Source organism: Leptodactylus fuscus, chromosome 7 (assembly GCF_031893055.1).
Source record: "Leptodactylus fuscus isolate aLepFus1 chromosome 7, aLepFus1.hap2, whole genome shotgun sequence".
In the NCBI taxonomy this organism is placed as follows: Eukaryota; Metazoa; Chordata; class Amphibia; order Anura; family Leptodactylidae; genus Leptodactylus; species Leptodactylus fuscus.
In genome coordinates, this window is record NC_134271.1 from 72,555,081 (window position 1) to 72,569,017 (window position 13,937).

The 13,937-nt window shown below is 42.1% G+C and overlaps 1 protein-coding gene across 1 annotated transcript in view; it reads right to left on the minus strand.

Moving 5' to 3' along the window:
- The window catches only part of LOC142213684 (fatty acyl-CoA hydrolase precursor, medium chain-like), a 65,069-nt gene extending 51,587 nt beyond the window's left edge, over positions 1–13,482 (minus strand). Inside the window, exons 1-4 of the mRNA XM_075282113.1 lie at positions 13,385–13,482; positions 8,088–8,292; positions 6,984–7,122; positions 2,742–2,875 (exon numbers count right to left, since the gene is read on the minus strand). Of these exons, the coding sequence (XP_075138214.1) occupies positions 2,742–2,875; positions 6,984–7,122; positions 8,088–8,292; positions 13,385–13,460 (554 nt within the window). The 5' untranslated portion in view covers positions 13,461–13,482. The remainder of the gene's footprint in view (positions 1–2,741; positions 2,876–6,983; positions 7,123–8,087; positions 8,293–13,384) is intronic.
- Positions 13,483–13,937: the final 455 nt, after the last annotated feature.

The window sequence follows — 13,937 nt, forward strand, 5'->3', positions numbered from 1 at the left end:
GCCTGTAAAAGTCACAGATTTGTGCATAAAGAAGTCTATGGAACCACCAAATCCATGTCCTGGAGGCCCATGAAAAATACTATAGTGTGCAAGCAGCCACTAAGGATACCAGACATGTTTTGTTAGTGCATGTGTGCGTGTACATGTGTGTGATCCATGTGTATGTATGCATGTGTGCATGCATGTGTGCATGGTCCGTATGTATGCATGTATGTTTGTATGCATGCGTGTGATCCATGTGTATGTATGCATGTGTGCATGCACACGTGTGGTCTGCGTGCACAGAGCAAGTTTCAATGCGTGCGGTAGTTGTGTGTGAGTATGCTTGTGCTCTGTTCGTCTGTGTGCGTGTGTGGTCCTTGCGTGTGTGTGTGTGTGTGTGTGTGGTATTTATGCAGTGGTCTTGTGACATTTGTGTGGTGTTGTGCTTGTGGGTTGGTGTATGTGTGCTGTCTGTGTGATGTTTATATGGTGTTTGTGAAATATTTGTGTGTTGTGTGTGGTGGTGCGAACCCTTTAGCAGCGACTCTTTGGCGTTGTTGCTATAATCCATCCCTGTCAGTCACAACTGTTGTTTTCCCCTCAGCGCTTTCACTTTCACATTTCCCCATTATATGCATAGGGCCTAAATTTAGGAGCCCCAATCTCATGATGGGGGGGGGGGGGACGCTAGCGAGATGTAACGTGCGCAGTATTCTGCTCCTGTGGGTGGAGAGGAGGCGTGCCAAATTTCACCCAAATCGGGCGAGAACTATGGATTTGTATAGAGCAGACTAATACAGGATTTGATATATAGATATATATATATATATATATATATATATATATATATATAGATATACAGTCCTATGAAAAAGTTTGGGCACCCCTATTAATCTTAATCATTTTTAGTTCTAAATATTTTGGTGTTTATAACAGCCATTTCAGTTTGATATATCTAATAACTGATGGACACAGTAATATTTCAGGATTGAAATGAGGTTTATTGTACTAACAGAAAATGTGCAATATGCATTAAACCAAAATTTGACCGGTGCAAAAGTATGGGCACCTCAACAGAAAAGTGACATTAATATTTAGTAGATCCTCCTTTTGCAAAGATAACAGCCTCTAGTCGCTTCCTGTAGCTTTTAATCAGTTCCTGGATCCTGGATAAAGGTATTTTGGACAAACAATTCAAGTTCAGTTAAGTTAGATGGTCGCCGAGCATGGACAGCCCGCTTCAAATCATCCCACAGATGTTCAATGATATTCAGGTCTGGGGACTGGGATGGCCATTCCAGAACATTGTAATTGTTCCTCTGCATGAATGCCTGAGGATTTGGAGCGGTGTTTTGGATCATTGTCTTGCTGAAATATCCATCCCCGGCGTAACTTCAACTTCGTCACTGATTCTTGAACATTATTCTCAAGAATCTGCTGATACTGAGTGGAATCCATGCGACTCTCAACTTTAACAAGATTCCCGATGCCGGCATTGGCCACACAGCCCCAAAGCATGATGGAACCTCCACCAAATTTTACAGTGGGTAGCATGTGTTTTTCTTGGAATGCTGTTTCTTTTTGGACGCCATGCATAATGCCTTTTTTTATAACCAAGCAACTCAATTTTTGTTTCCAAAATGAAGCTGCCTTGTCCAAATGTGCTTTTTCATACCTCAGGCAACTCTATTTGTGGCGTACGTGCAGAAACGGCTTCTTTCTCATCACTCTCCCATACAGCTTCTATTTGTGCAAAGTGCGCTGTATAGTTGACCGATGCACAGTGACACCATCTGCAGCAAGATGATGCTGCAGCTCTTTGGAGGTGGTCTGTGGATTGTCCTTGACTGTTCTCACCATTCTTCTTCTCTGCCTTTCTGATATTTTTCTTGGCCTGCCACTTCTGGGCTTAACAAGAACTGTCCCTGTGGTCTTCCATTTCCTTACTATGTTCCTCACAGTGGAAACTGACAGGTTAAATCTCTGAGACAACTTTTTGTATCCTTCCCCTGAACAACTATGTTGAACAATCTTTGTTTTCAGATCATTTGAGAGTTGTTTTGAGTAGCCCATGATGCCACTCTTCAGAGGAGATTCAAATAGGAGATCAACTTGCAATTGGCCACCTTAAATACCTTTTCTTATGATTGGATACATCTGGCTATGAAGTTCAAAGCTCACTGAGGTTACAAAACCAATTTTGTGCTTCAGTAAGTCAGTAAAAAGTAGTTAGGGGAATTCAAATCAATAAAATGATAAGGGTGCCCATACTTTTGCACCGGTCAAATTTTGGTTTAATGCATATTGCACATTTTCTGTTAGTACAATAAACCTCATTTCAATCCTGAAATATTACTGTGTCCATCAGTTATTAGATATATCAAACTGAAATGGCTGTTGCAAACACCAAAATATTTAGAACAAAAAATGATTAAGATTAATAGGGGTGCCCAAACTTTTTCATAGGACTGTATATATATATATATATATATATATATATATATACACACACTGTATATATGTATATATATTCTACACTGATCCTGAATTACAGTCTATATTTTGCTGGCTTCTAAACTGAAATTTTCCACCATTCCCTTCCTGTTCCAACCCCCCCCCCCCCCCAACTAGCAGAATTGTGAATGTTGCTCTGTAGATAGATACTTAGTATAAGTGATGAAATATATTTACAAAAGTATTTAGGTTTATGTGTACATAAAACGATGAACAAAAGTATGCAGCATTAGAAATATTTTTACCTGTAGAATCCTAGGATCCCAAGCCTGTACTGCATGGCCACAACCACTACATTCTGAGTGGCACTAAGTGCAGAGCCATCATACATGCTGGCCAACCCAAACAGCAGTCCACCACCATGTATATAAACCATAACCTAGGAGAAAAAGGACAGATTAAAATTTATAGTTAGCATCTCATAAAAATGGATCTTGAAACAACAGAGAAACATTGGGAAACCCTAGGGTGTGGATCTTACTGTCAAGAATGTGGGAGTCCAAGGGGGTTGGGGGTTGAATGTTGGGATAATAAAACCGCAGTTATTGGTGTGCAGTTGACACGTAGATTATCAAGACTCATTAATACATCTTTAGTATTGGTTTTATGCCAGCTATCTGGTGTAGAAAAGTTGCAAACCTTGGAATTGTGATTTTTAAACGCCAGTTGCAACAGTAATTGTGGCAAAACTAGTTTTTGCGCCTCCCTGTATATTTGAACCAATATACTGGCTCAAATAATCGCTGAAATCTACTCCAGTTACAAGCTAGTGTAGATTTCAGTACAGATATTTGATGTGGTGGAGGAACCACCGCATTTATTGAAGAGGTGTGCACCTCCTCATAAATCAGGTGACTGCTCCACCAGCACCCAGATTATAAAGGCTGGAATTCAATGCACCATTCTTCATAAATATTCCCCATACATGTGAGTAAACCAAGGCGCAGTCAAACAACACAGCCCTGAGAATTCCTGAGTGGAATTCAAGAGGGGAAGAGCATGTAGAAGTGTACTGGAAGAAGGGAGCGGATGGTGGAGTTCAACCAGCGGAAGGAGCTCTGATACCTTCCTCATATATCTCACCCAAGGTGCAGGAAGACATTCCTTTCATTGGTCAGGTGGCTGAAGACCAGCAGTAAGAAGTTTTTACGTAATTAGTACTCTGCACCATAGACAATTTAAAGAGTTGTTACTTTTTCAGTAAAGAAACTTTCAAATTCTACTTGGTTCGTATTATTGCGTCCCATTCTTGCAGGTTTCATTTGGCACTAGTTGGCAGGATGACTGCAGGTTTAGTCCCCATACAAGAGGGAGTGTTGCCTTCCCAGAGTGAGTACTGGCACGAGTACCGGAGCACTGCCTCCCCATCCCAAGTTGGAGTAGAGGTATCACTAGGAATGCTTCTGAATCATCTTCCAAAGTCTTATGGCCCTAGTGTGCTGCTAGCTGACAGTAAGGAGTGGGTTGTAGTTGGTGGCTAAATAATGTAATGTGGCTGCCAATTTGAAATCAGAGTTTGCATTGCAGAGTAAGCATTCTGGAATAAGAGATGAGGAAAGCAGTGATTCTGCAGCCAGATGACCCCAGAGGTATTTTTGAGCAGATTAAGGTTCCATTCACATGGAGGAAAATGGCGCTTTATTTGATGCCGAATTTTCAGCGCTGGAAAAAAAGCCTCCCATTGATTTCAATGGGTTCTGCTAGCTTCCCCCCCCCCCCCTAGCTAGCCTATTAAAGTCAATGGAAGGCTTTTTTTTTTCAGCACTGAAAATTCAGCAGCAAATAAAAAGCTATTTTCATCCGTGCAAATAGACCCTTATGGTGATGTGAGGAAAAGGTTCTTCATGAAGATTCAGGGGGAATAAGAGCCCCTGGCTGGCTCAGTTTGCTAAAAGACTCCAGGAGCTCTTGGCCACTCTGCAGAGGAAAGCGGGGACAAGAAGTTAAGTTTTGGCAAATCTAGAGATTGTGCTGTAGGATCAGTTTTTATGAGTCTCCACTGGTTGTTAAAGTGATTTTCTGGGCAAATGCTATTGATGGGATAGGTCATCAATATCAGATCAGTGGGGATCCGACACTTTTGTTCCCTGCCAATCAGTTGTTCTTAGCAGCTTCTACAGAAATAACAGAGCCTGAAGCAAATTCTGTCCTTTATGCGGTTTACTGCACCCTGGTTCCAGTTCACTTGTATAGGAGCTGAGCTGCAAAAACTTAGCACAGCTGTCACAAAAAAAACCCCCAAAAAAACCAAAAAACAACCCCCCCCCCCCACAGCTATCTGCTTCCAGCTCTGTACTCCATATAGTGGTTGCAAGGAAAAGCTGATCAATAGGTGTCAGACCTTCATCTATCTAATATTGATAACCTACCCTAAGGACAGATCATTAGTATTATTTGTTAAGAAACTCCCTTAAGGAAAGGGCCCCACATGATGTAAAGGCTCCAGCAAAAACTGAGGTGTTTTACAGTCCTTGCAATATGGATAGGATTCTAGCAAATTCCATCCACCCATTGTGTAAAAATATGCGCAGCAGGAATGCTGCGATTTCCAAACTGTTGTGTTTTTGTAAATTGCACCATATCAATTATACCTACAGAAATTTTGGCCGGTTCGCTATAGGTATGATGGAAACAGAAAGTCCACAGATGAAATCTCTCCAGACTTTCTGTGAAAAGCACTATGGGAAAAGCCACAATGCGTTTCTGCCAGATTTGGAAGGAGAGAAGGTGCTGCCAAAGGCCTTTTGAGAGGTACTCAAGGAGGCAATCACATGAGAAATGGAAAAACAGACTGAAACACTGGCAATTGCTTTGCAATGGCCCTAGATGGGCACTGAGTGTAAGCCAGCCCCCGCCCAGAAACCCATGTCCTAGTGGAAGGATATGCTGAACATGCTGCCAAGAAGCGCACTTTGCTCAAGATTGGCCCCTCCAGGGAGCTGCATCTGCCATGGCAGAAGTTATAATATGGAGCACAGCTAACTCCAGGAATACTAGAGGGTGTTGGACTACATCACTTGATAAACCGTCCATGACAATAACACCAAGAGGAGCCATGGTTATTGGCATCCATAGGGCCATTGGTGCACAGAGTACTACAAATCAGGGAGTCCCAATGTGTGCAAGAAAAGTGAGGCAACAGAGCCCAGAGGAGCCTGGAGTGGAGTCTAGGAGGGGAAGAGGAGAGTAGGCGGTAGGGTGAGACCATTTGTTCTTTTCCCTCAAGTTTTAGTAAAAAACTATTTGCTTGCCATTGCTGCATGTCACAACTGCATTTAAAGAGAACCTGACACCAAGTAGAAAATGCTAAATAATATACATCATCTGGTTCTTGAACAATTTTGTGGTTTCTTTTTAAAAGCCATCAACAAATTCAAAAGATAGGACTCCTGAAAGGAGATATATATATATATATATATATATATATATATATATATATATATTACTACGTGCTTGGAGAATCAGAGCTAGTTTACATACTCTTTTAGGCCGGGTTCACACGGAGTTACGTGCCGCGAGATTTGGCACGTAGACGCCGCGTGACCCTTTGCGTGCCGTACACGCTCCCATTCATTTCAATGGGAGCGGGGAGCGTATGCGCCGCGCTAGTTTGCGGCCGTGAATAAATGCACGGCCGCAAACTAGCGCGGCGCATACGCTCCCCGCTCCCATTGAAATGAATGGGAGCGTGTACGGCACGCAAAGGGTCACGCGGCGTCTACGTGCCAAATCTCGCGGCACGTAACTCCGTGTGAACCCGGCCTTAGGAATCATAGGTTTCAAAGGGGGTCAGATTTTAAAAAGCAAAACACCAAATTGATCCGGCGAACACTGTAACAATCAAATGATGTATGGCATTTAGCATTTTGTACTTGGTGATTGATCCTCTTTAACTCTTTCCCAACATCCGCTGTATTATTATGACGGGTGTTTGGTATTTAAATAAGGCTGGGCACTAACCGCCCTGATGCCTTGATCCAAGCTGACTGAGGCACCATTTTCCCAGAGGCACACCATTATAGGGTTGGCCACCAGCCTCATATCTCACTTCCAGGATCGGTGATCCATTACTATAGCCGCCTATTAAAGGCTCCCAGGCTTGTCATTGCATGTATTAGTAATAAAAGCAGTGCTATTTTATAGTGCATTGTACTATTGATCAGAACCCCTCGGGTTCAAAACCCCTAGTTAAAAAAAATAAAAATAAAAATCAACCCTTTTAACCTAGAGACTCACTCCCAATTAGGCCAATTAATTCGGGTCTAATCTTGAGCGGGATGTCACATTGGGATGCTAGTGCATTGCATCGGCATCTTGTCGTGGCTAGCCTTGCAGAAAGTTCACACGGTGGAAAAGGATTCCGCTGTGTGAATATACCCTTAGGGCATGCAAGTAGTTTTACTACAACAGCTGAAGGACTAAGCATGGCAGATTATAATATTACTTGCAACAAGTATTGAATATTGCGTTCCTGATACTATATTTACAGGTAATTTTGAGGTCTTGTCTCTGTTGACTGGCGTATATACATTCAGATACAAGCAATCTTCTGAGGCCCGGGGCATCTTAAAAGAGGTTTGGTAATATTCTCCAAATCCAATCATCACATCTTCTACCTGTAAACACCTGAAATATGCAGAATCAATAATAAAAAGTATCTTATCTTGTGACACATTTTGTCATAATCTTGTAGTTTGTGATATTTACTTTATTTTTTACAAATAGTAATGAATAAAAATATTAATATCTATATTACTACAAATGAGGCAAATTGATTAGCCATAAGATTAAAGCCAATTGCCCAACATTATGTAGGGCCACCCCATACTATCAAAGCAATTCAGGTGCATCAAGGCATGACCATTAAATGTGCCATGTACTATCTGGCACGAAGGCATTAGCAGCAGATCCATCCTGTATATTGTGAAATGGATTGGACTTCTTTATCCAGAACATTCCGCAAAGTTTTTATCAGATAAAGGTCTGGAAAATTTGAAGGTCAAGTGAACTCTGTCATATTCCTCAAAAATGTATATATATATATATTTTTTATAGAAAAGGTAGGACACATTACCGTGCTGAAAGAAGCCCATACTTTAGATAATACCATTGTCATGTACCTTTTCTCCAACAAAGTTTAGGTAGGTGGTACATGTCAAAGTAACCACTACACAAATACCAGGATCCAAGGTTTCCCAGCAGTGCCAAGTGTAGGCGATGGTCAGGGGTCAGGCTAGTCCACCCTCCACATCTGCATCGTTTTTCTTTGAGCACTCATAATATAGTCATGAGATATTGTTCTTACATGAACCACTTTTTGATAGGTACTAAGTGCTAACTACAGCACTCACGGAACACGGAGATATTCTGAGATATTCTGAGCAAGATGTCTAGCCATTAGATGTCTAGCCCTTGTGAAACGTTTCCGCCATGTGGGGCCCCAGCCTACGAATGGAATGTTCACTTGGTGTCTAATAGATCCCACCCATTGACATGTCCCATTAGAATGAGATAATCCAGTCACTTCACCTGCCATTGGTTTTAATATTATGGCTATTGTATATCTTGCAACGCAATTACATGAGACTTACATGGGAGGGTATTCAGATGCATCTCTAACAGATCTCCAGGGCTCAGGAGGTTCTGGATTGGCAAATCTCAATAATCCGACTGGAGGTTTCGCAAAAGGTACTCCAAGAAATACATCTACCTTTCCAGATGTTTCCTTTACAGGCACCGTAACACCAAGCAGTTGTCCATATTTCGTATTTACTAATGGCCTTTTATCATTTTGAGCTAGAAATAAAAAAACATTTTTTTTTTCTTTTTTACAGTACTTGATAATACTATAATTGTTAATACATTTCAGATTTTCCTGTCCTTAGTTGTGCTCCCTAATGGGGCATGCACTTTGTACTAGTTGAATCTATCTATCTATCTATCTATCTATCTATCTATCTATCTATCTATCTATCTATCTATCATTAAACACACACTGCTAGAACTACTATCATACAAAAAACATAACCTCTATAAAACTGTCCTTTTCATTCAGAATATGCCTACTGTAATAATGCCTCTATGATCAACAATATAACTATAATAAAATTGTTCCTTTGTCAAAGAATATATCTACTATGATGCTACTGCTATCTACAAGGATATAACTTCTATGTAAAAGAATATAGGTACTATAATACGACATCTTATGAACAATAATATATCTACTATAATATTGCCCCATTTATATATGGATACATGTGCTATAATAATACATATATAATAAATAGTAATTCTATAAGAATGGAATGACTATAATGTTGCCCCTATGTACAAAAATATAACTACTTTCCTCTTCATCCTCGGCACACAATGGGGGAATTCTGTCAATAAGATTATACCCTAGGACCAGAGTACCTACAACAGTGGTTCCCAAACTGCGGGTTACGATCCCCTGGGTGGGGGTTGTGTAAAGACTGTCTGGGGGTTACGAGCCATCAGCATTAATTAGGCTTTTGTGGTGGGCATAGGGGAGGTGAGTAAAAAACAACTAACACTTATACTCCCCTCTCCTGGGTGCCTGCCGATGTGATGTCATACTTTCCAGGTGTCTTTCAGCTTCTAGTGACATCACGCACCCTTTGGGACACTGCTGGGCATGTGATTGGGTCTTAGCTGTTACATGGGGCGTGCTGGCGTCATAACAGGACGAGGAAGGAAGAGGATGCGAGGTGACTGCAAAATGGGACCAGACACCGCAAGGATGCATCTGAGAGTTAAGGCAAGGCGAAATACAAATGTTAAAAACTGTTATAAATTTGTAACGTCTCTGCCTGTTCAGGTCACTGCACCACCCTCTGCTCACGTGCTGCGGCGCAGGAGGCGGGTGCAGTTTGGTTCTTGGCTTAAAGTTTTTGGTCACACTGTGTGATCTCGGCTCTAGTGCTGTGATTGTATTTGCACCACACCCGTCTTCTGCCCTTGTTTGTCTCTTCTCTAATGGTTAATCTGGCCTTGCCCTGTGATTGACAGCTGCCTTCCTGTCAACTCCATGGGCGGGTTCTTCCTCCCTATTTAACCTTGGTTCTCATTCACACCAGTGCTTGCTATTGCCTTGTGCATACTTGCTCTTTACTGTCCCTATTTTTGCTTACACTATTATCCTTGACCTTTGGCTTTCCTCACTGACTATTCTTTGGACTCCGATTTGGCACTGCATCGCTCGACTGTTACTGACCCTTGGCTAGCTTTCCTCTCTTTCTTGTTGTCCGTCTTGTCTGCGTTTTGTGTCTCACCTATACAGGAAGGGACTGTCATCGTGGTTGCCGCCTATTACATTGGATAGGGCCTGGCAATAGGAAGGGAAAGTTGGGGGCTTCAGCTTAGGGCTCGCTGTCTCGTGTCCCGTCCCAGGGTTCAAACAGTTACTGGGGAATTGCTGTCTTAGCAATTAATCTAACATAATAGCAAGCCCAAAAACCTACTGCCATTGCTTCTCTCCTGATAAGCATGGATCCTATTCAGTGCATTGCAGCCAAGTTGGACGGATTGACAGGCCTGGTAGCTGAGCTAGCTAAACAGGTTCAGGCCCTAACTGAGGCTGCTGCATCATCCCCAGCTGGTTCTTCAGTTAAGAGAGTCAAGATGTTACTCCCGGATCGTTTCTCAGGGGACCGTGAAAAATTTGAGACGTTCAGGGAGTCTTGTCGTTTGTATTTTCGGATTAATCCACATGTGACTCAGGCCCAAATGGTGGGAGTGGTTATATCTCTGCTACAGGGTGATCCACAAGCTTGGGCCCTTAAACTCCCTCCTGAGGCTGAGGAGTGGCTTGATGTGGAAAAAATTTTTAAGTCCCTGGGCTCTATCTATGCTGAGCCAGACCACATTGCGCTTGCGGAATCGCAACTCCTCACCATGCGGAAGGGCAAACGCTCTGCAGAGGAGTATTGCTCTGAGTTCCGTAAGTACAGTGTAACTGCAGGTTGGTGTGAGTCAGCGCTAAAAGCTCACTTTAAAAAAGGTTTGTGTGATCAGGTTAAGGAGCTCTGGGTTGGTCACCCAGATCCCCCTACTCTTGAGCAGGCCATGACTTTGGCAGTCTGTATAATAATTCACTGAAATAAACTGGGGGAAAATCTCTCAAATATCTGTTGAAATTAATTTCATGGGGTTCACTCATCTCTAATTAATGAAGCAGCCCCAGGTATTATAATGCGCTGGGGCCACTGTGGAGCATTATACTTAGGGGGCCCTCACTTTCTCTGGGACTTGGCGCTCTGTTGCTGAGGGAGTCCGTCGCAGCTTCAACATAGTCGGGCCATGGCAAGGCGTGGTGCGTGGTTGGCCTTCAGTTCTTCAGAATGGCCCTTGGACTGCTGTAGGGATTTAATGTATTTCTACTTGTCCCGCTTGAAGTCCGAGGGTGTCTCTGTGGACATGGGTGGAAGGCATTTAGCAGGGGTGGCCTTCAGTTTAAAGTTACTGGGTTTGCCCAATGTTACCAAGGACTTCAACTTCCAGTTAACCTTTGGCGACATGTCATACAGGTCATCAAGGTGTAACAAGGCCTGCCTGTATGTTCTAGTTATTTAATAAAGCTGTGGCTGACGCCCACATCTTCACCCACCAGCCAGTGTCTGTCTTTATTGGACTGGTTATTACTTATAAAGGGGTTGTGTATCACAGAGTTGGAGGGAGGGGGTGGTGTATAATGGTCCATTGCAGCTGGTCTGATTGTGTCCTCTGTCCCTGCCATGTATAAGTCAATTAGGACCTGCCAGGAGCTGGTTATAAAAGACTGTTTGAAAGCATAAAACATGATTTCATGAAATGTTAAAAAAGATAATATATATATATATATATATATATATATATATATATATATATATATTATTATTATTATATATTATCTCACCATTTTCCCACAAAGCATAGTTTAAGTGCCCAAGAGTATTGGGAGAATGTCCTATGGTCTGATGAAACCAAACTGGAACTGTTTGGTAGATACACAACTTTTCGTGTTTGGAGGAAAAAAGAATACTGAGTTGCATCCATCAAACACCATACCTACTGTAAAGCATGGGGGTGGAAACATCATGCTTTGGGGCTGTTTCTCTGCAAAGGGGCCAGGACGACTGATCCGGGTACATGAAAGAATGAATGGGGCCATGTATCGTGAGATTTTGAGTGCAAACCTCCTTCCATCAGCAAGGGCATTGAAGATGAAACGTGGCTGGGTCTTTCAACATGACAATGATCCAAAGCACACCACCAGGGCAACGAAGGAGTGGCTTTGTAAGAAGCATTTCAAGGTCCTGGAGTGGCCTAGCCAGTTTCCAGATCTCAACCCTATAGAAAACCTTTGGAGGGAGTTGAAAGTCCGTGTTGCCAAGCGACAGCCCCAAAACATCACTTCTCTAGAGGAGATCTGCATGGAGGAATGGGCCAACATACCAACAACAGTGTGTGCCAACCTTGTGAAGACTTACAGAAAACGTTTGACCTCTGTCATTGCCAACAAAGGATATATAACAAAGTATTGAGATGAAATTTTGTTACTGACCAAATACTTATTTTCCACTATAATTTGCAAATAAATTCTTACAAAATCAGACAATGCGATTTTCTGGATTTGTTTTCTCATTTTGTCTCTCATAGTTGAGGTCTACCTATGATGTAAATTACAGACGCCTCTCATCTTTTTAAGTGGTGGAACTTGCACTATTGGTGACTGACTAAATACTTTTTTTGCCCCACTGTGTGTGTGTGTGTATGTATGTATGTATGTATATATATATATATAAAATAAAAAATGAATTTCTGTCTGTCTGTCCTTTATGCACGACTAAACAAATGGACTGATCTTCACCAAATTTGGCACACAGAACCATCATGTGTCTGGGAAGGTTTAAAACAAGGCCTCAACTTGCTCTCACATAAGGTTGCTGAGATACAGCATTCCCAAAACAATGACCAGTTTTAGCCAATACAAACCTGCAAGTCTTTCACTCATATTCGAACTGCCATACACACAGTCACTCCACATGCGCAATCCAACACTGATATCCAAACTGAGATTCACGCATCAGAGGATTAGATACACAGGTCAGCACACAGTACCACACGCCAGAGGATTAGATACGCGCATCCGCACACAGTTCCACACTCCAGAGGATTAAATATGTGCGTCTGCACACAGTTCCACACGCCGGAGAATTAGATACATGGGTCTGCACACAATACCACACGCTGGACGATTAGATACACACCACTGCACACAATTCTACACGGGGGAGGATTAGAAACGCACATCTGCACACGGTACCACACGCCGGCGGATTAAATATGCGCGTCTGCACACAGTTCCACATGCTGGAGGATTAGATATGCGCCTCAGCACACAGTACCACATACCAGAGGATTTGATACGCGCATCTGCAGGACACTGTTTCACAAGGTCACAGTCACACAGCTTTACTCCAGGTATCCATAACAACCGATCGCAGGTTCTTCACGGATATCCAAAATGAGATAAACATAATCACATGACGCTTATGGACACACACACACACACACACACACACACACACACACACACACACACACACACGACATAAAATACACCAGTGCAAAACTGGCCAATTATTTTGGAGTCACTACACAAACAAAAGATGAATTATACCCGTGTGAAGCTGGGTCCTCCTGCTAATAAGTTTCTATATCTATAATGTTATATTAGTAATTATATAAAGAATATAAAAATAATCGATAACATTCTTATTTCCTTCTTGATGTAAGGAGGTAATATCTGTGCTGTCATCTTAGTTGGATTCTATATACTTTCCATTGTGTCCTGCATTGTAATATCTTGCACTTTGGTTCTCACCTGTTCCAATTGCTGACAGAATCAAAGGGCCAAGGAGCAGAATGTGCAGCTGTATCGCCATGTTCTGTGGCTGCATTCACCTGTGAACACTGTTCTTCTCTTCCAGACTCAGGGAAACTGAGTTTATCGACGATAAATATCTGGTTACTGTTTAACAAATCATAATGTAATTTCAGGTCAGTTAGCTACGCCCAGTTTTTATGTTCTACCTGCCTTGCTACCTGGCACATGCCCATGTGTATCGCAGGTTCAAAGTACCAGCCCTACAGATACATAACAAGGCAAGTATGAACAAAGTTTTGGGATTCTGTATTCACTTCTAAAACTGTGGGAACTTTGCATGACCTCTCTCTCTGTAAGGGTCCATTTACACGGAGGAAAATGGTGCTGAATTTGGTGCTGAATTTCAATACTGAAAAAAAAAGCCTCCTATTGACTTCAATGGGTTCCTTTTTCAGCTAGCAGAATTTCAGTTCTGCTAGCAGAAAAGGGAACCCATTGAAGTCAATGGGAGGCTTTTTTTTTTTTCAGAGCTGAAATTCAGCACCATTGA